At 42.5% G+C, this 25,177-nt stretch overlaps 1 protein-coding gene across 5 annotated transcripts in view; it reads left to right on the plus strand.

Annotated features, from left to right (window-relative positions):
- HIVEP2 (human immunodeficiency virus type I enhancer binding protein 2) overlaps nucleotides 1-14,942 on the plus strand; it is a 103,762-nt gene extending 88,820 nt beyond the window's left edge. For 4 of the 5 annotated variants that reach the window (XM_025894730.2, XM_029962845.1, XM_018069544.2 and 1 more), the window contains 4 exons: nucleotides 2,718-2,893; nucleotides 5,476-5,577; nucleotides 6,104-7,014; nucleotides 13,277-14,095. In XM_025894730.2, the coding sequence (XP_025750515.1) occupies nucleotides 2,718-2,893; nucleotides 5,476-5,577; nucleotides 6,104-7,014; nucleotides 13,277-14,095 (2,008 nt within the window). Of the gene's footprint in view, nucleotides 1-2,717; nucleotides 2,894-5,475; nucleotides 5,578-6,103; nucleotides 7,015-13,276 lie in introns of all 5 variants that reach the window. The other variant, XM_018069537.2, reaches the window with a different exon arrangement.
- Nucleotides 14,943-25,177: the final 10,235 nt, after the last annotated feature.

Below are 25,177 nucleotides of genomic sequence, written 5' to 3' on the forward strand. Positions count from 1 at the left end.
TGGGGAAAAAGCAAATAGATGGGACTGGGGATGAGTGAGAAGCTGAAGGAGCAGAATCAATGCAGGTGAGACAAAAAGTAGATCACAGAATTATAGAATTGTTACGGTTGGAAAACACCTCTAAGATCATCCAGCCATCAGCCTAGTACCACCAGATGTCAGAGCACATCACCACCTCTCTGAACTAAAGACCAACAGGAGCATTTTGTAAGCATTGCATCAGAGGGGGTTTTGAAGGGAGAAACTAACCATCATATTATTACCTCTGGCAGGTGCCTTGATTCAGGGGAAACTATCTGAATCACAAAATCTGCTTTCCATCGTCTGTGACTGCAAAATCCTGATAGGATATGAGGCAATGTTCCTCAAGCAGTAATTTGAAGTTCAGTACTTGCTGTAGTACAGATAGTTACTAATGGCATGAAAAGAAAGGAGGGACAGGGCAAGCGTGCCTGCTCACCTGACATCTAGCTTAATAACATTATCAGCTGACTGCAAGAGTTCACAGTTTGCTTATGTTTGCTCTTTTATATCTATCAGTAATAGACTTGAACTGAAAAATCCCAATAAATAACATTTTGGATAGAAACTGTGGGACTCTGAGACTTGTTAATGCTTTTTAACTCAAGAGTCCCAGTTGAATCAAACACAGAGCAGCAGTGACCCAAGTCTTTACGTGAATGTCATGTAGTAGAAGGTAGGAAATGACTCAAACCTTTGAGAGAGGCACAAGTTAAATAGTAAGATCTAATATGCCTGAGGGCTAAAAGATAATCACCATAGACTCAGTCTTCTGGTCTTTTACTTTTTGGATCAGGCTTTCTTTAAATGTCAAGTTTGTGTGTATCATTTCTCATACGGTTGTTGTTATGATGAAGCATACTTAAAGAGTCAAAGTCAGTTATGGCCAAAAACCATCTATGTGAATGATGAAGGGACAGATCTTGTATTATTGTCTTTGTACCCAATGGGATCTGACAGGTGACAGAAGCCAGTGGAATGAGGTCAAGCAGAAGAACAGCAGAGATGGAGCAACCGAAAAGCACATTATAACACAGCATTTATCTTACCAGTATCAATCAGAAGTGATATGGTAGATTTCATCCCAGCAAAATCAGACTGTAAGGAGAGATAAAGAAGATAAAATGGCAGTATTTCAAACAATAATGGACATTTTTTCTGTCTGTGGGAGAGAGCCTGGAGGTAGTTGATGAAGCGGTGGATAGAGAGATGACTTGCAGTCACTGACATGTATATGGAGAACCTGGGAAATGGGGCAGAGAAAAGCAGAATCTCAGAAATGTTATACAGAAAAACAGAGAGATGACTAAATATTAAATTACATTAGACTATGCTAGTTTTGCCCATGGTGCTAGGAACAATAAAGGAAAAGAGAGAGGGAGGGCCAACTTTATTGGAAATGAGATAAAACGCCCTGAATTTAGGTATCCACACCTAAAAGAGGAGCTGATGAGTTTAATAGATAACAAGAGGGACATAAGAACAGGAGACTGTTTTATGTTTTTCTAAGATATTAACCTCAGTGTAGATATTGCCAGTGATATAGCTGAACATATGGAAGAAGTGTTCATCTAAGAAAAGCGCACTTGAAAAATGTTTCAGCTCTGTAACGCAAAAATTGCAACTTGCTTCTTGCAGAATTATCATCTCATTAACAGAATCTTTCTCACAGTCCCTTTCTTATTTAAGGTACTGACTGTCAGTACCAAAGACAGTTTGTGGGCTGTGCATCCATGGGGTGACTGAAAGTGCTGCTTAGGGAGAGGGCAATGGAGGACAGAGGGCAGAAAAAATATTATTTCTCAGTTCTTACACTTACTTTATTTGGATGGAATTCTCCCCTGAAGGAATGCCCAGCACTCTTCAAACCTCAGAACAGCCTGAGCAGATTCCCTGGACACTTTTAGATTTCAGTATTAATGATTTAGCATGATAATAAAGGCAATGTACAGCTTTACATAGATTGGCATATCTTATTTATTTTCTAACTACACAGTATGTAATCAGCAAAAATAGCATGATAAGCTTATGCCTGTGCTAAGAAAAATTCCTTTAATAGCTTTCTGCTAAGTATCCATGTTGGAAGTTTCCCATTTTATTTCTAAAGCATCAGGTACCTGAGTGAACTCAACTCCGTGTTCCTGTAGGGAGAGATTTATCTTTGGGAACGTCAGGCATCTGTAGTGTAAATGTGTACATCCTTGCTCGTTATCTGCATTCCCTTTATGCTTGAGGGAAAGAAATGGGCATTTCCAGGATGTGATTTATCTGATCCCAAGGGATAAATACGCTAAAATAGTTAAATGAATTGTGCTGCAAAACAGTGCTGTTTTCAGTGGTGGTAAATGTCTGTGTTGTACGAGACTACACTTACCTGAAATAAATCAAACCTGCAGGCTTATATTTGGAGTTGTGCGGTGTCTGTAGGTTCATCAGTTTCCTGACAGGATGTTTATACTATTCTCATACTGCAACCTGTTGGTCTCAGATTGTTTAAAGACACTGGAACCAGTGCATTCACTGAAAGGCCAATACTTTGTGAGTTCCAGAGTGAAAATTCAGTAGTTCTTTTATATTTCTGTGGATTTGCTTTGATGAGATATATACAGGATCAGGATCAGATGCACAGAGGTGATGTTTGTACATGTATGAGACCTAGAGTCTGTATGATTTAAATACTTGCTCTCTTCCGACAGGTATAAATCAAATGAGGATTATGTCTATGTCAGAGGTCGTGGCCGAGGAAAGTATATTTGTGAAGAATGTGGCATTCGCTGCAAAAAGCCAAGCATGCTCAAAAAACATATCCGCACTCACACTGATGTCCGGCCTTACGTATGCAAGCTGTGCAACTTTGCCTTCAAAACTAAAGGTACTTGACCCTTTTTGCTGAACTCTTGCCACTTCTGGGTATTTTGCCATCTGGGATCCAAGCATCTATTGCCATCAAGAAGAAAATTTTCTTCACAATAGAAATACTGTGTTTGTGTGTACAGGACTGTATGAGAGAGTTTGTTTGCTTCTGTTCAATTGATCCAGGGATGTTGTGAGACTCTGAGACTCCTTGAATAGCTTCATTAAGAGCTATAGGCTCTTGACTGGTCCTTCTGTCTGCAGAGAAAATGTAGTAGCATAAGAACTCCCCTGAAAAATAATACTCTACCAACATTGTTACATAGTGCAAATTTTAATTGCAGCAACACTTAAATGCTGCCAGGAGAGTACACTTGTTATGACATAATGTAGAAGCAGAGCATCAGCTGCTGAGGGAAACATGCCTTCATGGGCTTTACAGTGGGTCAGTTTCAAGTTTATAAATAATGTATGTCTCCCAGATGGGCTACTCCATCCACTGTGGCATTAATTATGAATAGAGATCTGATAGCTTCTGTTCACATGTATTTATCAGCACAGAAAAAAGCTTCCATTTGTCACCCTGAGGCCACAGATAATGATATTCTTTGGAATTTAGATTTGTGGTGCAACCATCTCTGTAAAAGAAAAAATCCTTCCCTCTGGTAGCATTTCTTTGTAGCACAGCCAAATGAACCTTACATTCTCAGTTTCTTAGCTTCCCTTTGGCAGACAAGGGAAATAGATTCTGGTCCCAGTGCAGTGAACTTAGTTGAAGGGGGAGAAAGGAAGTTGAAGGAAATTTCTCCCAAGATCCCAGTACAGCTTCATGGCTGTTTTGAGGATTGAGAATTGTAATAGTTTCCATGACTCCAGCACTTCTTCCTGTGCCAAAGATGGGAATAACTGATGGATGGTAGTAGACCCATCAACCTAATTTAAGATGAGAACTTTTCATGGGCATGTAGAGACAAAGACAAGGAGCTGCTTGTTTGTCGTCCCAATAGACCATCTGGTGAGCTGTTCTCATATCATTGCTTACATTTGACATTGATGGAGGAATGGGTCTTAAGGAGGGCCTTGAAGGAGTATTGTGGTTTTACAGCTGTGTTCATAGAGGACATTCCAGGAAGAGGAGATGGCATGGAAAAAAAATGTGAAATTGCTTGCTGAGGCTGGCATTTCTGTCAGAGGAGAAGAAACACAGAGGAGGTGGTATGCTATTGCACAAGAAGGGCATGAGTAAGAAGAGTCTAAGTTAGCCTTTGAGGTACAAGAAGTGTTTAACTGGTGTATTACTGCTTATGAGCAGTTGTCAGCCTCATAACTATTATTGCTATTCTGCTGAGAGCAGTAGGGGACAGACTTTCAGAGGCGCTTAGGTTTTCACTGTACACTCTGAGCATTTAGCTATCCAGAAGCATCAATGGCCAAGTTAGCCTTTTCATGCAGTGCAGAGGCACAGTAAGAAACTCCTACTGACAAGGAAATTATTTGAACTAGCTGTGACTGAATGTCAAAGAAGAAGAGCCTGGCTTGTGAGCTTCTAAGCACACCTCCACTATCCAGCAGAGTGGTGCAGTGTTCCTGCACCCAGGTTGCATGTGCCACACACACCATCTGGAGATGCTGTTTGGGGTCCCACAAGCAGCATAAATGCATTGACAGAGGGCTTTGCTTGAGCTAAGAAGCACCGTTTCTTGGTAGTGGGTTGGGTTTTCTTGTGCCTAGCTTTCCCTGTTGTGCATTGCAAATGAGACTGAAGTGGATAATGGATTAGAGTGATATTCTCCAGCTTGTGCTTTATGCTCAAGATTCTTTGTCATGAAATGTATCTTGGGGCCAGTCTCAACCCAGTTTTCTTATCTGTGAAAAAACAGACCAAGACAGGTACTCCAGAAAGTCAATAGTCTAGTGTTAGATTGCTCCCTCAGGGTAATGGGAGATCTGATTTCAAATCTCTGTCTGATTCAAATCCGTACTTTAAATCTGGGAGCTGAACCTGAATTTCCCACATCCCAGGTGAATGCTGGAAGTACAGCTCCTCTCAGTTGAGAGATTGCAGCTAGATGGTAAAATTGCATAGAGAAGTTGGTAGGATATTTTTGCCTCAAAATGCTTCAAATACTCTGAACATTTGGAACCTACATGTGAGGTAAATGGAAGAACCCTTATCTTGAAAGTACCACAGTGTAACTAGGAGTGTGAGCCCTGAATGGCTGCTGTGCAGTGGACTTACTTTGATGTCTGGACAGTCTGTACATATTATGAACGCTGAGACCAGGAATAGATAACATCCAGAAGTTAGTTTTGTAGCTTGCTGGGGTGCCTAAATGTCACGTGGAAAATTGGAGAGCTGCCTTTATACCTTTCAGGCCCTCAGTTTATTGGAATTTTTTATTTTCTTAAGATATAAGAATCTGTTCTCATTAGAACAGGCTCTGAGGGTAATGGGTTGGATGAGTCAGACCTGTCTGTTGTGGTGTTTTTTAAAGCTAAAACCTGTCATCTGCAGGATAACAGAGTTAAGATACACTGAAACCTGACTTGAAGAGTGATCTTTGCTGTTGTCCATTAATTAGATTAATCTCTGATCCATAGGAAATCTGACAAAACATATGAAGTCTAAAGCACACATGAAAAAATGCCTGGAGCTTGGAGTATCAATGACATCTGTAGATGATGCTGAAACTGAAGAAGCAGGTATGTCAGAATGATTTAATTTAGTTGGAATGGCTTCTGGAGTATGCAAATGACTCACTGCACTTTAGCACAGTGCCTGGCTAATACTGGGATATTAAGAGTATTTGGGGCATTTTTTAATTAAGAGGTATCTTTTTAATAAACAGGAAGTATAAAAAATAATTCCTATTCAGTTCTCCGAGTTACATTTTTATTAAGATACATGCAGAGGAGCTAAAAATAAAAGTGTGGCTTGTTGTCATCTGTCTCATACAAAGTTCCCAATCTTTCCACTTAAAATGTGAGAGATGGCAATGTTTAGTGAAGTTGTGTAGGGTGAATTTGCTTTTATACTTCCTTTCAAGGATAAGGTTTTAAGGTATTATTTTGAAAAAATATGGTTTCAGACTATGAAGAACGGCTTTGTGCAGCCATCCCAGATGAAGAGCATCCAGCAATGACAATGGGTGGGTGGGGGATGAATGTGGCATAAGGTGTAAGAGGTGGAGTATGTGCTCACCATTTTGACTTGCTGTGGTTATTTCAGAAAACATGGAGGACATGCAGCAGGAGGCAGAGAAGAGCAGCAACCTGGCAGGCCTGTCAGCAGAGCACCAGTTTTCTGATGCGGAGGAATCAGATGGCGAGGATGGCGATGACAATGATGATGATGATGAAGATGAGGATGATTTTGATGATACTCAGGGAGACTCGACACCAAAAACCAGATCAAGAAGCACCAGCCCGCAGCCCCCTCGATTCTCCTCCTTGTCCGTGAACTCAGCTGGGGCATCACAGAGGGCTTCCCCCGAGGGCTCCCTTTCAGTGGGACACTCTTCCCTCATCAGTTACTTGGTCACCTTACCTAGCATTCAGGTTACTCAGCTTATAACACCAAGCGACTCCTGTGAAGATACACAAATGACAGAATATCAGAGGTTTTTCCAGAGTAAGAGTACAGATTCAGAGCCTGATAAAGACAGATTGGACATACCTAGCTGCATGGATGAGGATTACACACTTTGCTTAGACCCCAGTTCATCTCCAAGGGACCTCTCACCTTCCAGTCGACAATCGTCACCTGGCTATGATTCTTCACCCTACAGAGATAACTCACCAAAGAGGTATTTAATGCCAAAAGGGGATTTGTCACCCAGAAGGCATCTGTCACCCCGAAGAGATATTTCGCCTATGAGGCATCTTTCCCCACGAAAGGAGGCTGTGCTGAGGAGAGAGTTATCACCAAGACGGGATGTGTCACCAAGACGTCACCTGTCACCAAGGAGACCAATGTCACCGGGGAAAGATACATCTGTTCGAAGAGATTTGTCTCCTAGGCGAGAGAGGAGATATATGGCCTCGGTTAGAGCGGCATCTCCCCGGAGGGGCTTATACCATAATCCAGCACTGTCCATGGGTCAATATTTACAGTCTGAATCTATTCCAGTGGGACATTCAGTAAGTATGAAAGAATATTTTCATTCCTCTTATCAAAAACAGTGCTCTTACCGAATTTATGCATAGCATTTTAAAAATCTTTGCAGCTTTGTAGAAGAAGAAGGCTTAAACTTTGAGCCTTGGTGGAAAGTCCTGAAACAAATGCAAGAAACTTGGAATAGACAGTGACCAAGTCAGGATGCTGATTCAATTGGATGCACTAGAGTCAGACCATAGGGGGTTGAGTCTTCACTTGGTACAACCCTGAGTAGCTCCATTAGCTTCAATAAAATTAGGCTGGTTTGCATTTTCTCTCTCCATGTTTATGAAATGTCATTTTTTAAATGGAAGCTTACATGGTGCGTGAGGCTTGTTTCTGCACTGTAAAAAATCTTCTGTTTCCAAGATTAGATGGGATCAAGCCAAGATCAAGGCTTAAGGCCCTGTCTGAGGTTTAGTCTCCATTGTTGAGTATTGTTTAATGGAATAAAAATGCTAAGATAAATGAAACCTCTCAGAAAAACAGAGTGCCCATTGAAATCAGGATCTGTAGCTGGAATTTTAAGAATATTATTGTATGAGAGGAGCAGGCAGCTGTCTGCCCTACAGAAAGTGCCATCACAACTGGCTGTTCCAACAGGGACACAACCGTCTGGGTGGAAATATGCAAAACTTGCACAGCTGCTGTCTGTGCTGTTCCCTTTCAGTAAAACAGTTCTCAGTAACTACCAGATTGGCACTTTTGACCAGCTCTACCATTCACAAAGCACTCCCTTCACAAATAGATTTGGTCTTTAAAGGTAAGGAATGGCCTTACTATAAATGCATTTGCTTATTTATTTACTATGCTTCCCTCACCATGTTTGATGTTGTGGCTGCCCTCTCACTGCCTGCCTCCTCAGCCTGTATGTGTGGGTTCAGCTTGGGCAAGCTGGAGAGGGGTGGCTGATTAAAAGTGGTCCATGAGGAAGGGCACACTGAAACCCTGCTGCACTCTCATAGCAGCGACCAGTGCACAGCTGAAAGAGGATAAAAATCCTATCAGCAGTTCTGTTGGCAAAGTGAGAAAGCTCAAGAGGATGAAGAGCCACCAGTTTAACTGTCCTGATGTCTTAGTATCAAATGGATGGGATTATATGGGATGCTACAGCTGACATTGTGCAGGGTGCCCCAGTCCTTCATGTCCCACATAAGACACACTGGCATCCTGTAGTAGAGATTTTGGATGTGTAATGATACTAGCAAAAGGGTACATTAACAGTCGTCCTTGGTCATCTGACAGTTCTTGCTGTTAACGTTTTCCTTGTGTGTTATGCACACCTTCCAGCAAGGTGTTTAGCACATTGTAAGGACTTTTTTCGCGCTCTTAGCTCCTTCTTTTGAAAAGTCCACCACACCAGATGGACTTCTAACACTTACCTTATTTTTGAGGTAGGATCAGTCATGTGGCAGTGAAAACCCAAGTCAATTGTCTTACAGAAATCATCAGTAGCTCAGTGGCTTGTTGAGTGTTTCGAGAGGGAAGCCCAGATCTCAGTAGAGTCACTGTGACCTTAATACAGGCATCACTGGAAGTGGAGCCCAGGCAAATTTAAATGAAAAAATGACAAGTGAGGATGATTGCCCATCACAATAAACAATTGCAAGGAAGGAAGGATGGATTCCTCACCTCTTGATGCCTTTCTGGAAGACGTACTTTAGCCAAACAGTAGTTGAGTTTAAGTGACACAAGTTGTTACACTAAGTGTGTGGGAAGACAAATAACACCTGAGCTGCTATAAATGAAAGCTGTCAGAGAAGAAAAAGGAATAAAGACTGGTTTTCACTTTCGGAGTAGTGAAATCTAGCAAATCAGAATATCATTAGCAGCTGCATCAGTGATGCACATGCCAGCTTACAATCCTCACAGTATTTTTAAGGGCTGCATTGGGTTCCCAGTCCTTGCAGGAATAAGAGTTGTTTTGTGCTTCTGGTGCCTGCAGTTCCCAGAAGAGGCCAGTTTTATTTCTTCTCCACTGAAGTTGATTTATTTGCTCTAGTCTCTTTGGTCAATACTGGTCTAGTTCCCCTTCACATTGCTTTGTGTTGAATGTCCATGCACTTTGGTGGTCTTGTGCAAAGAGCTTGTGAAGTGTTCTGGCATCGAAAGCATCACATAGAAAGCAATTGAAATTATTTCTTTAGGAAGTGGAAAAGAGCACAGGGAAAGTACCTGAAAAATACACTTTTTTTTCCTTTGACAGTTAATAACACAATACTCTCTCCAAAGTAGCCTAAGGCTCTGGTTTATGCTGGGGCACACTTGGCCTTGACAAGTTAAATTGATGTCTTTAAAATTAAAGGCAGATACTCTCTGCTCTCTAAATAAATTTGGGGTCTCCTCTTCTGTGAATGCCAGAGGTTTCTTTCCTTTCTGAGGAGGTTGATGCTATTATTGGAGGGCTTCGATTCTTCTCCCCAGTCATTTTCTGCCAGTCCTGAGAGAAAGAGAAGGAATAGGAAGGCTGCATTTGTTCACCCTGAGTGAATCTCTGTTACCATTTTATTTTGGATCAGGCATATGTCTCTGTTGTCACATTTATTGTGCTTTGACTCAAATTGCAGTCTTGGAGTAAGTGATCTGGATTGTTGTCAGATGAAATTAAACTGAAAAAATGTTCTCCAGGAGTGCAGCAGGTGCACTAGAACTGTGAGTGGCCATTCAAGTGAGTGAAAAGAGACCGCATAGCACTAATCCAAAGAAACCTTCCCCTCCAAGCCCACTACATTTGTAGTGTGAGTATGGCATCCAGCACCAACAGTTTCACTCCATTCCTGCTTGTGCCAAGTCTTAATGCATCCCTCTGCTACCTAGTGCAGACCAGAGCTTTTGCCTCTTCTTTCAGCCCTAGGACTAGATACCTTGAGATTGTGAATATATCTTGTTGTGAGTGGTACAGACTTGACTTTAGCAACTGTTTTAGCTTCTAGGAGGTAGTGCATTTTGCTTGTGTTGCCATTTTGTTCCTCATCTCATTTATTTTGAAGTCCAAAGCCTGTCTTGATATATTCAGAAGGGATGAAGGGAGTTAGGCACTTCTATAACCACTTTAAAGTTGATAGGACTTAAGGTCCTTTGTTCATCCAGGATATGGGTATTAAATCCCTTCCCAAATACTCACTACTTTATCATCTTGAGTGAAATCAGTTCTTGTACAGAGAGCCAGACACTTCTGAAGTCCAGGTAAACTGTAAATAGGTCCACTGATGTATCTGGGCTACTGCAGTAGCGCTGCAAATTGAGCTGATCCTGAAACTGAAGTCCACATAGAGTTTTAGTCACTTTATTAAGCATCATGTCTTTCAGAAAACACATCGGTAATATGGCCTGTTGTTGAATTTCACTACAGAGTTCAACCTTTTTTTGATTTTTAACTTTAAAAACCCTCAAGTACATTATGATACAGTAATCAAAGACACTGTTTTCCACCCAACATCTTTTTGCAAGCTGTAGTCTGAGGCTGTCAGGAGAAATCTGTTAAGGATGCATGGCTTTGAAATGTGATCTTCTTCTGGATCTCCCACACCCTTTTTTGGGTGATGTACCAGATACAGGGCAAACCCTATCTCATCCCTGAGGCATTCTGGGGGACCTGTGAAGCTGGATATGCCTTTACTCAGGGGTGTGATGTGAAAGTCTAACTTTATGACCAGGTCAGAGCATTTCCTGAAAAGCTGCTACAGAGTATTGTTGCTTTGGAAATTATATGTCATCTGGAGTTGAAGGGAAATATGCTAATCTGTAACAAGTGAGAATTAATAGGAAATAAACTGGATTCCCATCACCTGACAAAGAGAGGAAGCATGGTAGCAACCTCACAGCACTGGCAGCAACCCATTCTGACTGCACTGCAAAAAGATATTGTGACTTCCTGCGCTGTGCTCTGTGATCTAATACTTGCCCTGTCAAACGAATAAAGTCTTTGGATTTTCAGAGTGCTTGTTAAAAAAAGACAGTCTTTTGCCATGAATATGTATATGTGTGTCTGCTTGTAGGTATGAAAATGCTAGATACTGGTAAAGGAAATAAAAGCAGGGTAAGAGGTCAGAACAGTTATTAGTGCCTGTAACAATTTATGTTGTCTGTTTCCAAACTTACCTGCCAGAGCTAGAGAAAGATAATCCCATATGTACTCAGCCAGGCTTAGAAGGTGTCCAGTGGACATGCACAGACTGCCACTGTCTATGTAAAAATTGGGCATATGAGACATGCGTTGGATGATACTGCTGATCTCAAAGTGTGTAGCAGTTTCTATCATGTTAGCCACCTCTGTCTGGCAAGCACAGACTCTTGCTCTATTCCCTTTTGAAACTGGGCAAGGTAAAACATGAAGCCAATGTCTTTCTCAATTAGAGATTTGTGTGTGACTGGGTTTGTTCTTTGATGAGTTTTACTCTTTTTTTTTTGGTTGCTTTTACTCAATTTCCCTTAGCCCAAGTTCACATCAGATGCAATAGTGATAAATGTCGTGGCTTAGGAAACATCCAAGAGGACAGTATGACTGAAAAACGAGTTGACAGACCAAAGATGGAGAAAAAAATAGGGGACAAGTAGCTATGCAGAGGTGAGGTTAGTGATAGGAAGGACTGACAGGGTAGGTTAACTGAGTCTTATGCAGTTTATTGGCAACTGCAGTTTATTTTGTAAATTTTTCCCCATTCAGCAGTATAATGTGCTGTCACTGTGCTTTCTTATGACGGTTTCTCTTTTATGAGACTCAAGCATCTCACTTTCTGAATAGGAAAATTCCCAACATAGATTAGTCTCTGAAAAATAACATCTCTGAAGTTCGAGTCTGATGATTATGGGTCACCCTTCCTGTCTCAGTGTTGATTTATATTAAACAGGACAAAGCATCTGAGCACAGTGAGATTGAGCCCTTGGGTAGCACAGAAACTGAATCTTTAATTGCCCCCTAAACCAGCTCCCTGGGATGGGATCAAGAGGTTGCTTAATGCCTTGAGAGCTGGGATTTTCCAGCAGTGAAGTGCTGCCACTTTAATGCGTTGGCATTTAGCACCGTAGTCCTTGGGCTGCTGCACCAAGGCTATGGTAGTGTTAGAGCTTTGGGGCAATTGATTGGTGTTTGGTCAATTTACAGAGCAGAGATGAGCATTTTTGTTCATTTAATTTCATGTGAGAGGCCCCGAGAGTTGTGTGGCCAAATCCCACACGTAATTATGAAAATGTCATCCTGCACTTCTGTAATCATTGTTCCTCTGTTCAACAGTAAATGGTAATTAATCATCAGATAGCCAACAATTTTTAAAACTTAGGAACGAAAAAAAAACCTAAAAGCCCAGGGCATATTTAATACTGAGTGGAGATGGAACTATTCATTCTTCCAAGGCAGGAACTAATGGGAAGGCACTGAAAATGTCAATATTGCAAGATTGGCTTTTATTAGCCATCACAAAATCCTCCATTCTTCTCAGTCCCATTATGAGTGGGTGAGTCTCCCTGGGACAGAATCATCACTTTTACTCACAGCAAAGCCTGTGCTTTTGTTACTATTTATTGTTTACACTGCAGATAGGCCATAATGGTTCTTCATTGTCTCAATAACTGGAAAAATTTGTATCTGCATTGCACAGAGGCACTTGAACTTCCGTGAAAATACCCACCCCTTTCATCAGGGATTGGGTAAAGCTCACAGGGAGCAAGTGCCTTCTCTGGGGCTCAAGAACAGAATCTTTCAGAAGGCAGAAAATACTTACATGCCATCAGATTTTCTCCATTATACCAAGCAGAGGCAGTAAGCAGGGGGCATTTGGATGTGTATTTCTCTGCAACAAAGTCTTGATACACAGTGTGGACTGCAAATGCCAGCACAGTTTTCCAAAAACGAGGATAAGATGGATCTCCAGGCTAAATTTCTCTGGGGGAATGAAAATCTGTTTACCCCAAATTCTCTTCAAAGTTTCAGTTGAATATAATACTCTTCACTTCCTGACCTAAATTGCTGCATTTTGTTGCTGAGCTCTCTTAACTAGCTGCTACCTTTCACCTTAGAGGCATGAGCCCTGTAGATCTGAGCTGAGCAAAACTTCCTCTGTTATTTGGATATGCAATTAGTGCATTTTCAAATGCTTTGGGATCCATCTGCATGAAAGGTGCTTCATGAAAGGGAGGTTGTATTAGGCAGGAAAGCAGATAGGTGGTTTGGCAGCCAGACAAGAATTCTGCTAGTAGCAGTGCTGACATTTCTTTTTTTTTCTTTTCTTTTTTTTTTTCTGGTTACAGAGAAGGGGGTTGTCTCAGGCACCTTACTTCAACATATATGGAGAAAAAGGAGGCATGGAGCACCGCAGGTCTAGCCTGTTCCCTGAAGGTCCGAGTGACTATGTCTTCAGTCATCTTCCACTACACTCCCAGCAACAGATCCGAGCACCTATCCCCATGATGCCTATTGGGGGTATCCAGATGGTCCACTCGGTACCCATGGCCCTTTCAGGTTTACATTCTCCGTCCACTTTGGCCCTGCAGAGGGAGGTCTCTGAGGAGAAGCAAAGAGGAACTGTGGAAACCCTTACAAAAGAATCATATAGTATTTCTAAGCACCATGAGAAACGTACCTCTCCGCACAGCTTGCACCCCAGCACTCCCTCCAGCACGCCCTCCTCGCCGTTGCTGTTGCTGACACAGAGCACATCGGAGGACAGTGTTGTGGCTACCGAGAGGGAGCAGGAGGAGAACATACAGACTTGTACAAAAGCCATAGCCTCTCTGCGAATCGCCACAGAAGAAGCCGTTCTGCACGGGGCAGAGCAGCTGCAGAGGCCTTCTGAGCCTCACCAGAAACCCTTAGAAAGTGCACATTTTAGCATTAAACACTTTAGTGGATCTGAGCCAGGCCAGACCTGTGCCTCAGCCACCCATCCTGACTTGCACAGTGGTGAGCAGGACAGTTTTGGTACATCACAGACTGTGTTAGCCCATCCCACCTTTTACAGCAAGAGCTTTGTGGACATCCGGCAGTTGGGCTTTCACAGCAGGAGCGACCCCCCATCAAGCACACAGGAGAGAAAAGATCTGTCATCTGAGAAGAGCAAGCCACATTGATCTGAGATGCATGGAGACTTTCACCCATACATTTACACCACCATTTTTTTTCCTAGAGATAGAAGTATTCAACTTTACAGCATGCCTGTTCTAAGTTACAGTAGTTTGCTATTATATATACTTTTGTTATATCAAAAGAATTAGATAAAATAACAAGTCATCATGAGCCTGACCAAAACTAAATTTGAAATTCTTATTGGGTCTGGTACTTTTAAATTGTACAGATGTTTGTGCCTTTTCTTTACTTTGCTTATATTCTTATAAGCATTTTTTTAGCAGTAATTTGTACATATTTTAGAATTTGTGTATCTGCTTTGTAATAAATGTAATTTCTTTCCTTTTTTGGACACTTGGATCTAAATGATGTAAAACAGAACAGCATCAATATATGTGAGGTTGCACTAAAACATATTTTTATATGATTAAAACTGAACAGCTTTTATGTACAGCTCTGATTCTGTAATACTAATATTTATTTACTTTGTTTCATAAATTGTAAATTTTTTTCTTAATGTTGTGGATTGCTTTTCTATGTGAAGCATGGGATTTACTGTTGCGTAATTAGAACAAAATGTATATTGTAAAACAAGATATTTAAACTAGAGTATCTTATCTTATTCTGCACTTATGCATTAGTTAAAAAAAAAAGATAAAGGATGTATCAGTCAGTTCTTAACTCTTGTAATTTTTTTTTGTCTCTTGTTTGCCGGATTGACTATAACTTAAGTGCTGATTGTGATTTTAAACTGATAGTACCGTAAAGCATTAAAGTAAAACAATGTGCTATTGTGAGTTTTTTCAAAGCTTTATAAAACAGTTATAAATATATTAAAAGTATTTGGTCTTATGTGAACGTTGATCTATATACTCCTTAAAAAAGCTATGGGAAAACATTCCACCCCATGTAAATATGTGCATCACTGGTGCCATCTGTGTAGCTCACTGGGACCGGCAAGGTTTGCTATGCTGGTGCTTCCAGGATTGGAGCCGGGGCACCGCTGACTGCCGGGAGGCAGAGTCCAGCAGTGTCATGAGCCGTTCCCTGACCTCCAGCAGCAGGGTAGCAAGGCCCCTACGGCCGCACAGGGCTGGGCGAGGAGCCGGCTTGCTGGCTGGACACATGGTGCCCTGCCAAGCCCTGGCAGTCCCCTGCTAGTGAGGGCTGACCAAGGGGCATATTCACTCCTGAATAAGTGCACGGGAGTGTCATTGAGGTGTTTGGAGTGGAGAAAAAGGTGTTTCCTTGCACATGAACTCCACAGCTGGTCACTTCCAACTACAGTACCTGGGTCAGCTTCAGGGGAGGCTCCCATTCTGTTCTTTTCCATCTTGTCTGGTGGATGAAGGTGTGTGGCCCTGCTGGTAAGGCAGAGAGCACCGCCACCATGGCCTCTTCTGAAATGGGATTCATGGGCAAGAGAGTCACAGTCTTCCAGAGTAGGGTCTTCATCTGGGCAAGGTTTGCTCCAAAGGAAAGTCAGGAGGAGCCCGGGCTTGTGTTTGAATACGTGTGGTGGGTTACCACTACCACCAGCAGCATGCGTGCACGCACGCACGCACACACACACACACACTCAAACACACGCATGCATACGCACAGATGAAAGAAATCAACGACCTGGATTATATTTTGTGCTATTTAGTGAATTATAAATCTGTGAAAACAAGTTTGTATATGGACTTAAAATACATTTAAGGAGTGTTCTTTAAAAAGAAATAAATATACAGTTACATCCATAAGGTGTCTAGTTTTCATGTGTTCTTTGAATTTTTCGAGTTTGTTGGTGTTCCAGTATCCTGCACAAGAAGCACCCTTAAAAATGTGAGTGGCACTGAAAAATATGGACCATATTTTGACTTTCTCATATATTATCAAACCAAACTAGTTTATTTCTCCAGTAATACCATGCGGGGGCAGAACCACAGCTGGTATGTTGTCGTAAGTCTAGCATGATGGCATATGACTAGCGTAATACCATAATGGATGGTGACTGCTTCTAAACATTAAAGGTTAGTTTCTCAAACCCACTGAAATGTTCTACCTTTATTCCAGATCATTATAGTAACCTTACTAAAATAAGCATGTGACAGAAAATTGTCTCATTTCAGACTGGAGAGAGGAGAAGCAGTATGTATTGTTGGAGGTGAGCAGCTTGTTGGATCATGCTTCTGTAAAAAAAAAGGAGGAGTCAATTATACATTTTAAATAAACAAGCTCTGATAAAAACCTCCCTCTTCTTTGTCTTCACAGCTGTATTGAGAACAAAATTCTCTGCACAATGATCAGCTAATCAGGTAATCATAGATACTTTATTAAAAGGGAACCAGGCAGCCCCTGATGGTAAATTCTCTATTAACATTGCCTTTATAAGCAGCCCTCTTTCTGTGGGAGTTACCTCTGGCTTGTTTGATTATTTTAATTAATTTGCAGCTGCAATTTGCCATCCAGCTTTTCAGCCTTGGGGAATTTCTTTTTAATAATCAGTGAGCAAGTATCACTAAAATTACATGTGATATTTTTGGGTTACAATGGAGCAACCCTAAAGAGGTTTCAGGTATTTACAATTGTAATTGTATTTTCTTAATGAGTTAATGTCCATACAGTACTTTGAAAAAAAAAGTATCCTCATAAAAGGCCTGGGCATAAATGATGACATGCTTTGGAAGGGGTGTGGAGGAGGAATGGCAAACACGTCTGACAAAATTTTCCAAGGCATGAGCAATTTTCAGAACCAACACAGTGGGCACAGCAACTGGGACTGGGGGGCAGAAAATCCCATGAGTGCTCTGCCTACAGTGCCTGGTGCAGCCCTTTCCAAGCTGCCTGTGGAGACGACAGTGAGGGGCTATGTTTGTGCCCTGCTGTGCTGAGCCTACGAATTCAGCCTCAGTGTGGGGGGGTATGTAGCTGCACGGCTCCCAGCCAGAGGTGTTGGTCTCCAGGCAAGACTGGAGTTGCCTGTGTGAGACAGCCCCTCTGAGGGTGATGGGGAGGGTATGCCTCCAAAATACTTGGTGGGGTGGATGCACATAGGTCTGTTAGGACCAAAGGAGGGTAACTCTGAGGTCTCTGATGTAAAAGTTCTGTGGTTTTAAAAGGGATGAGAAGAAGAGATTTAACAGGGCACTCTAGAAAACTGCAGAACTGAACAAGGATACTTATATGCAATGTGCTAAAAAAATTCTATGTCAGGAATATAATTACCTATTATATTGTTTGAGGAGGTTATAATTTTCTATGAAGATCCATATGTCTTTTCTATAAAGCACAAGAGAAATACAGATGCTTTGGCAAGCTCTCTTTACTTCCTTCTCTCAGAATACTGTCACCAGAGTCACTTAAGGATTTATTTGCGTCAGCAAAATAGAGGGCGTATCAGTCTCATATAACTGCCTGCACAATCCTCTTATGAAGCTTTAGATTCTGACTCAGGGCAGTAACTCCATTGCATGTTAAATACAGGACTTCCCCCCTGCATGACACACTGCCAGCAGTGGATAATAATTAGCACCAATAAAGGACATTATTAGCTCTAACAGACCCAAATGGAGTAAAGGGACTTAAGTACAAAAATTCCAATCCAGGAATGCTGCAGTCAGCTCCCACTTAACCCTAGCAGCACCTCCACTTACAAGGTGCTCCACCTTGTTTGAGGCTGTTTCCTGCTTTTGGGCACAAGTTGCACTTCTCTCCTTGGAACTGCTTCATGTCTCTTCCCCTCCCACATTGACCTGGATATCAGAAAGTACATATTTCTTGCCCTAGATCCTCTGTGAGACCTGCCTTACTGAGTGGGTCTTTGAAAATATCTGATACATAATGAAATGTGCCTCCCTCTTGAATTATACTTCTGGCAAGTGCTGTTGCCATGTCTTACAGATTAATCGATTAGTTTCATGATTTGGTTCCCCTTTCTGGGTATCTTAAAAAAAAAACAAACACCCAAATCTATGTCAAAACTGGCTAGACCAACATGACATTTCCAGTCTCCTTGTAGAGAGTGCCCAAAGTACCCCATGAGGAGTAGAAGTCTTCTTTCCTACCAAAGTTCTGCAAGTGTGAAACAAAATATTCAAGATTCATTGGATCATCAAGTCTGTAGCCTATTGTCCCCAAGAAGAAAAGATGTTTGGATGTGCCCTTCTCAGTAGGGAGAGAGCTGCCAGGAAGAGCGGTGAGTAGAGTGGTGTGGCAGAGACTTAGAGGAACAAGAGCTAAAGCAGGTCCCTGACTTCAGTCTTCTGGGTAGCTTGGAGATCACGGTTTCCAAGCATGCTTCCTACTTAACATCCAACTCCCTTCTGAGGTGGCTGACACTCCTATGTCCAATGGAGGTGGGCCAGAACTTAATGTCCTGGGCTTCAGAGTGAGGAACAAATCCCAAAAGTTAGGTGTTAGAGTACCTGAATCCTTTACTGGGTTTTGCCCTAAATAGCTCAGGGAGAACAAGCCTTATTGATTTATTTCATTGTACAGTGGAACAAGTCGATGGGAGTTATTCTTTTAAGTCATTTAGCCACCCCTGAAAATCCCAATCAATACTCTCTAAAGAATGTCCTTAAAGTAAATCCAGGATATTCAATGCAAAACCTGCACAGCACATCATCCATTTTAGTCTAGCCACTATTTTGGTGGTTTGGGGTTTTTTTTAGTTTAATTGCCTGCATGAAAAAATCAGCAGTCTGTGTACTAATTGAGTTTATTACTGTGACAATGCCCCTGTGCCCTTTTCTCAAGCACAGATTACACACACCAAACACAGACCCTGAACATATGCTTACTGTAGGCTCGATTTAAGATGAAAGTGCTGGAGAGCTTGACTTATTCTGCAGTTATTTTTGGGGTCTTTATATATGCTACATCTGTCACATGTGTTTGCACTACCTTTAGTATGTCTGCTTTTGACTGGATTCAGTACCACCAATGGCACCAGGAATGTGGAAGACAGCTTTCATTGTGAAACACTTGGCTTTTGCCTGTATGCGATGCCTACATGAGGTATAATAAGCTGATTTGTTGTGTGTACATCTTTTCCAAATGATTGTGCTTGATGAGGAAGATTCTAAGAATTTCTTTAATTTTTTAGTATAGAGGTGGCCCATACATATGGTTCGCTTGTGTAGGCATATGACTGAATGTAAGGATGAACTGGCATTCAGGGACTGCTGTCTTTCCACGCTGGCAACTGTCTGCAGAAGGTTCCTTGGTGTCATTTTCCTTGCAGCTTTAAGAAAAATGGATGGTCTCCTGTGCATTCCACTGTGCATTGCTGCATATATGTTGCAAACTCATCTCCTACAGGCAAGCTTCTCACCCAAGGCACACCAGGCTAGCTCCAGTGTTGCCAGTGCTCTGCTGCAGGGCAGCCAAGGGACTCTGGGAGCCTAACACCTCTGAGGTCTTTTGAAGCATACAAATAGCCTGTGAGATTTTACCTGTTTGCAGGGTGGATTACAGGTTGTGTGAGCAGTGATAGAAGAAAACAACAGCTTTTTGAAAACCAGAAAAATTTTCTACTCTAGTGAGTTTCCCTGCTTTTCTGCATTGTATGAATATTCATTCTGAAGCTGACATATTGAGGAGAGCTTGATCAGCAGCAGGCTTTATCAAAAACAAAACCAATATTACTACATAAACTGCCTTTTCACATACCTTCCTGATGAGTGATATCTCTGAACTGACAGGAGTGCTGCAAAGCAAAGCAGCCAGGATGAATATGCATGGCGGCACACAGCCCCATGAGCACCCTGTGAGGTGGAGAAAGCCAGTGGGGGCAGATCCAGCTCCGTACTGAAGAACAGCATTTCTTTTCCCCCTCTCCTGCCAGAATATAAGAAGAGGCTGACACACTGCCATAGAAACTAATGGAGTTTCCACATTCATTTTAACAGCAGGAGGTGCAGTCTCTGAAGGCTTGTTTCCATGAGGTGATGAGAAATCTTCCTGCTAAAGTTGCAGAGGAATGTCAGAGTACTTGGCATTTTGCCATTTCAACCTCCTTCGTTTCCATCTGTTCCTAGAGAAGCAAAGGTGTTTGCCTGCTTCAGCAGTGCTTTGCCGGGGCAAGGGGGGATCTCGCGGGGGGGGCGGGATGGGGGGGGTGGTGGTGTGCAGCTCTTGGCCATGGAAGGAGGTGATCCCTGAATGTCCTTGTTGGTGATGCAAATGCCCTGAATCCTCTGAGCAAATTAGCCTTGACCCTCCAAGCAGTAGTTTGCAAGACAAAGGAAGGCTGGGGAAGAGCCTGTGTGCTTATTCTTCCTAAGTAGATATACATTCCTAATTTCTAAAGGGTGACTTCAAAAGAGTGAGTATTAGAAAAGCCAGGTTTTCAGAAGAGCTGGACTTTGACTGAGGCACTTGGATGAAGTGGTCAGAGTTTTCAAAAGTGCTGAGCACTTATCTACAGGAACTGCTGGATTCTGGGCACATGTGAAAATCTGGTGCTTAAAAATTTCTTAATGACTAACTTAATGATGTCTGGCACTTCACTTCTATTTACTGTTTCTCATAATCTTTCTTCCCTCCACAACATCCATACTGAGCCAGAAAGAAAGGAGAAAAAAACAAAATGAATGAAACAATGAGCAAACATTCATGGCTGAAATACCCTATTCCATTTTACTGTCAGGAAAAATGTAAATGATAAAGTGGAGGCTTTGACCAGTTTTGTGACAGAGTTTTTCCTCTCTGTTTCATATTTGTTGATGACATTTTAACTCATGAGACTGGCACAGCAAGACATCTTGGACTTGTCGTTAATCTTTCAGAAGTTTTCCTTGGACATTTAGAAGAGAGGGTCTTTTAACGTAAAAAAAAATGGAAAAATCAAAAAGGCAAAGGGATGGAGTACTGCAGGAAGCAGTCCTTCTCTGGCAGAAGATGAGGTAAATAGTCTAATAGTTTTTTCCATCTGTATTTCCTCTGGCCCTACTGTGAGCAAAAGGGATTCAGATCCAACTGATCTCTCAGGGTGGGGGGTGAAGGAGACTGGGTGATATTATAAGCTGCTCCATCAATTAACACAGGCGTGGGGAAGAAGCTGAGGGGAATAATGCCCCTGTGGTTTTACCCCTGCTCTACCGGATCCTGTGAAATGCTTTTGCTGGCTCTCTGCAGAGTTGGATTCCTGCCAGGCTGTGGGAGCAAAGGATCAGCCACTGTCTAGAGCATTGCCCTGCACTAACCTGCTGGATTTCCATGCAGAAATCCAAGTGAGAATTAATGCTACTTTAGGCAACCTAAACTTTGGCTGTCTTTGCTCTCTAGCTGCTGCTGTGTAGCTGTGGACTACCATGGCCACTGCCACGGCCACTGCCATGAAAACCACTGGTGGGGAAGCGCTGGAGTTGGTGGAGGCTCTAAGGCTGCTGGCTCTGGAGTATTCACTGCTTGAGGCTGCTCTGGCTGGTCCATGTCCCATGAGCTCCCAAACAGCACTTGGAAATTTGGTATCCTGGAGCTTGCAAAGTTTCCTGGCTTCTGCAGTCTTAATTTTCCAGGAAAGGGGACAAGCTAAACCCTCCAATGGTTTGGTTTGCTGTTTTTATTAAAATTAAAGTATTAAAAATAATGCCAGTGGTGTCAAACATTACTCCTTCCTGGGGGAATATGAGACAGGAACCAAAAATGTATTGTCACAATGCACATTACCTGAGAATTTCATTAAATTAAAAAAAGCAGTGAATAAGAAAACCAATGACTGTTTTAAATAGGTAGGATAGAGTCTCTTTCCCTCTTTAACTTTAGCCTGTTAGTTCCAGAAACATCAGCAGTGACGATGATCTAGTCATCTGTATTCTGTGGGCTTTAATGGGATGCCAGCTCCTGGTTTTATACACAAGTTTTATGATAGACTGCCTGTTTCAGAAAAAATTACAGTTGTCAGCTCAGTATTCAAGTTGTTAAAACTATCGATGTCATGAGGTGGATGGACCCTGGCTGGACAGCAGGCACCCACCAGCTCTGTCACATCTCTCCTCAGCTGGACAGGGGAGAGAAAATATCATGAAAGGCTTGTGGGTCCAGGTAAGGACAGGGGGACATCACTCAGCAGTTATGGGCAAAACAGACTCGACTTGGGGAAATTGGTTTTAATTTATTACCAATCAAATCAGAGTAAGATACTGAGAAATACTTAGGAACAGGCTGCACCAGTGCTGGTCCCCTGTGGGGTCACAAGTCCTGCCAGCAAACATGCTCCAGTATGGGCTCCTCTTTCCATAAGATCACAGGTCCTGCCAGGAGCCTGCTCCAGCATGGGCTTCTCATGCGGTCACAGCTGCCTTCAGGCATCCACCTGCTCCAGCATGGGGACCTCCACAGGCTGCAGGTGGATGTCTGCTCCACCATGACCTCCATGGGCTGCAGAAGGACAGACTGCCTCACCATGGTCTTCACTATGAGTGACAGAGAAATCTCTGCCCTGGCACCTGGAGTACCTCCTGTGCCTCCTTCTTCTCTGAGCTTGGTGTCTGCAGTTGTTTCTCTCACATACAGCCCCTCCTGTTACCAAAACCTTACCATGAAGACCCAATACATGTCCCAGTGTTCTAAATATAAGAGGCACAATGTGACATATGAAGAGAAGAGCTCAGAGGGTGAAACATTTTCAAAAAAAATGACCATCATTCAAATGCTATAGGATCTGCAGTTGAAATTTTTTGTATTATGATGAACAAAATGCTACAATGGAGTTTGAAGGTGCAAATCAGGCTATAAGAAAGCATGAGCGTGCATGCTTTCAACACCAAAATGACTTACTGGCTGCTAATTAAATCTCGGGGCAAATGGGATTTCATTTTTATTTTTTGATGGAAAAAGTGGTTTTATTACATTTGCTTGGCTGACAGCCAGGAATACTGCTCAATACAAATCAAGCAAAGTTAAAGGCCTTCTGTAGCAACATATGGCTTGTTTGGGAAGTATGAGTCATAAATGGAACCAGATGCAAAAAAAAAAAAAAAAGGAAAAACGTTTATAAGAAGGTAGCAACTGTCCTCAGACAGATGCTGTTATTTCTGATGTTTCCACCTCCTTGTTAAAAATTTTTACATGCACATTAGTGAACAATATTTTTACCAGCATGGACTGTCTGTTTCAAAGCCCTTCAATGGCATAGGTCCACTCAGTCTGCTCACGTAGGGACTTCATACCTTACACAAGCTGTTTTCTTCTTGCGACTTATTAAAACACAATTCTCAGTACTGTTTGTTTCCCTCCTGGTTTCAGGGTGTTTCTTAACATATGCAGGATTGGCCTTTAGTTTGTTCTCCAAGTCCTATGTAAATACAGAATAATTGAAGTATGTCCTTGCCTCGGAAGAAACCCTACGGGTGCTTTGTAACCACACCCTGTGCATATCTGCGGGGAGGGCGTGTGTGCATATGCCTGTACACACACAGTGAACCCAAGTGCCAAGAAAATGACAACCAACACGGGGAGGGGAGCCATCAAGGCCCATCTTCTGCCAAGAACTTCGACTGCCTGTAGCAAGGCAACAGGTAAACAGAGCACTGATGGGGGGGGTGAGCAGACTCATTTTGGCACCATTAGTGTAGGGCTCACAGCTCTTTGCCTGCTGACTACTGTCATTGCTGTGTGTCAAGGACTCCCTGCAACCACATAAAGAACTACCTGCCTGTGTACCCGTTGCTGTGTTGTGTACCCAGGGCATAGGTGTGCCTTTAGCACCGGGGCCCATAAATTTATAAGACTCTTGAGCCCTAGATGCCATGTTCTTTTTGCCTTGTGTTCATATTTCACCCTTTTCCTATTTTTGTCCTAACTTCTCCAGGCCTTCACTCTGTGTTTCACATGAAGGTTGCCAAGAACTTTGTCAAAATCTAGGCTATCAAGATCCCCTTCCTTCCCACATGAAATCCCCTCATACTACAGGTAAAACAGATTTGCTGGGTCTCCCTGCTGGGCAAAACCGATCTAGCTCTGGTCCAACAGGAAATAATGTCTTACATGTTCAAGTCCTGTAGAAGAAAATGGTCACATGCCCTTCAACCATGACATAATCCATACAGTGCAAGCAGTGGAGGTGCAAACACTATTTGATAGGGTAGGCTGTCAATCAATCTCCTTCACTCAGTGGTGGACACCAGATGATCAGTAAACAATGAACACCCCATTGGAACATGTTGTCCTGCTTCATATGTCCTCCCAGCTCCAGCTCTTCCTGCATCCTGCTGTTAAGTCTCCTCTAGTGTGAGTCTGCTTGCACAGTACAGGGCTGTCATGTGACTCAGTCCCGACACATCTCCTTAGAGGTGTAGTCCTGCTCAGTGGTGGGCAAGGTCCTTGAAGAACTTGCGAGGAGTCTGCTTTGTGCTGTGCCCTCTTCCAATGGGATTTACAAGACTTGCCCAGAGCCTTGTTCATGTCCCCTATAAGAAAAACTCAGTGCTTAAACCACAGCTTGAACCACTGCCCTTTTCTTGACAGGCATTCTTTGTACTTAGGAAAAAGGCCATTGTATTGACTAAGTGGTTATCTGATCCCACAGCATCTCACCTTATTTGATCCGCAAGGTTGGTAAGTCACCTGCTTCTCTGAGTGGAAATGCATTTAGAGTCACTGTGCATGGCTATAGCCTGTCCAAAATGTCCAGCCACAGTCATATCAGCTCCTGCCTCTCTCACTGCAGTTCAAGCTACTGCCTAGCTACAAACTAATCTGACATATAAGCAGGCTGGATGAGCTGAAGAGGGGCAAACAGCTCAACTCATAACTCAGGTGTATGCTTACTCCTTCTTATCTTAGTGAAAAGTCAAACTATGGGCAAACGGTACCTCCCAGGATTTGCATTACAGCATACATACAACTCTTTGCACTTTAGGAATTCAGATTGCATATCTGAGTTGGAATTGTTATTTCCTTCTTTTGTACCTGGTTTCTGCTGGTGTCTGGAACAATGATAGAGGAGAGTTGGCTGTCAGTAATTTTTAAAGCGATATCAGAGACTGAAGCTAAGGAGTGAGTTGCTATTAAGGCTGTTGCTTTGTATTCACAGACATCCTCTGGGAAGGTAGAGGGAAGTTCAGGAGACTGCACTGGCCTCTGGGATGAACAAG

This window comes from Manacus vitellinus, unplaced genomic scaffold (genome assembly GCF_001715985.3).
Source record: "Manacus vitellinus isolate BGI_N305 unplaced genomic scaffold, ASM171598v3 scaffold_4_pilon, whole genome shotgun sequence".
NCBI classification, from domain to species: domain Eukaryota; kingdom Metazoa; phylum Chordata; class Aves; order Passeriformes; family Pipridae; genus Manacus; species Manacus vitellinus.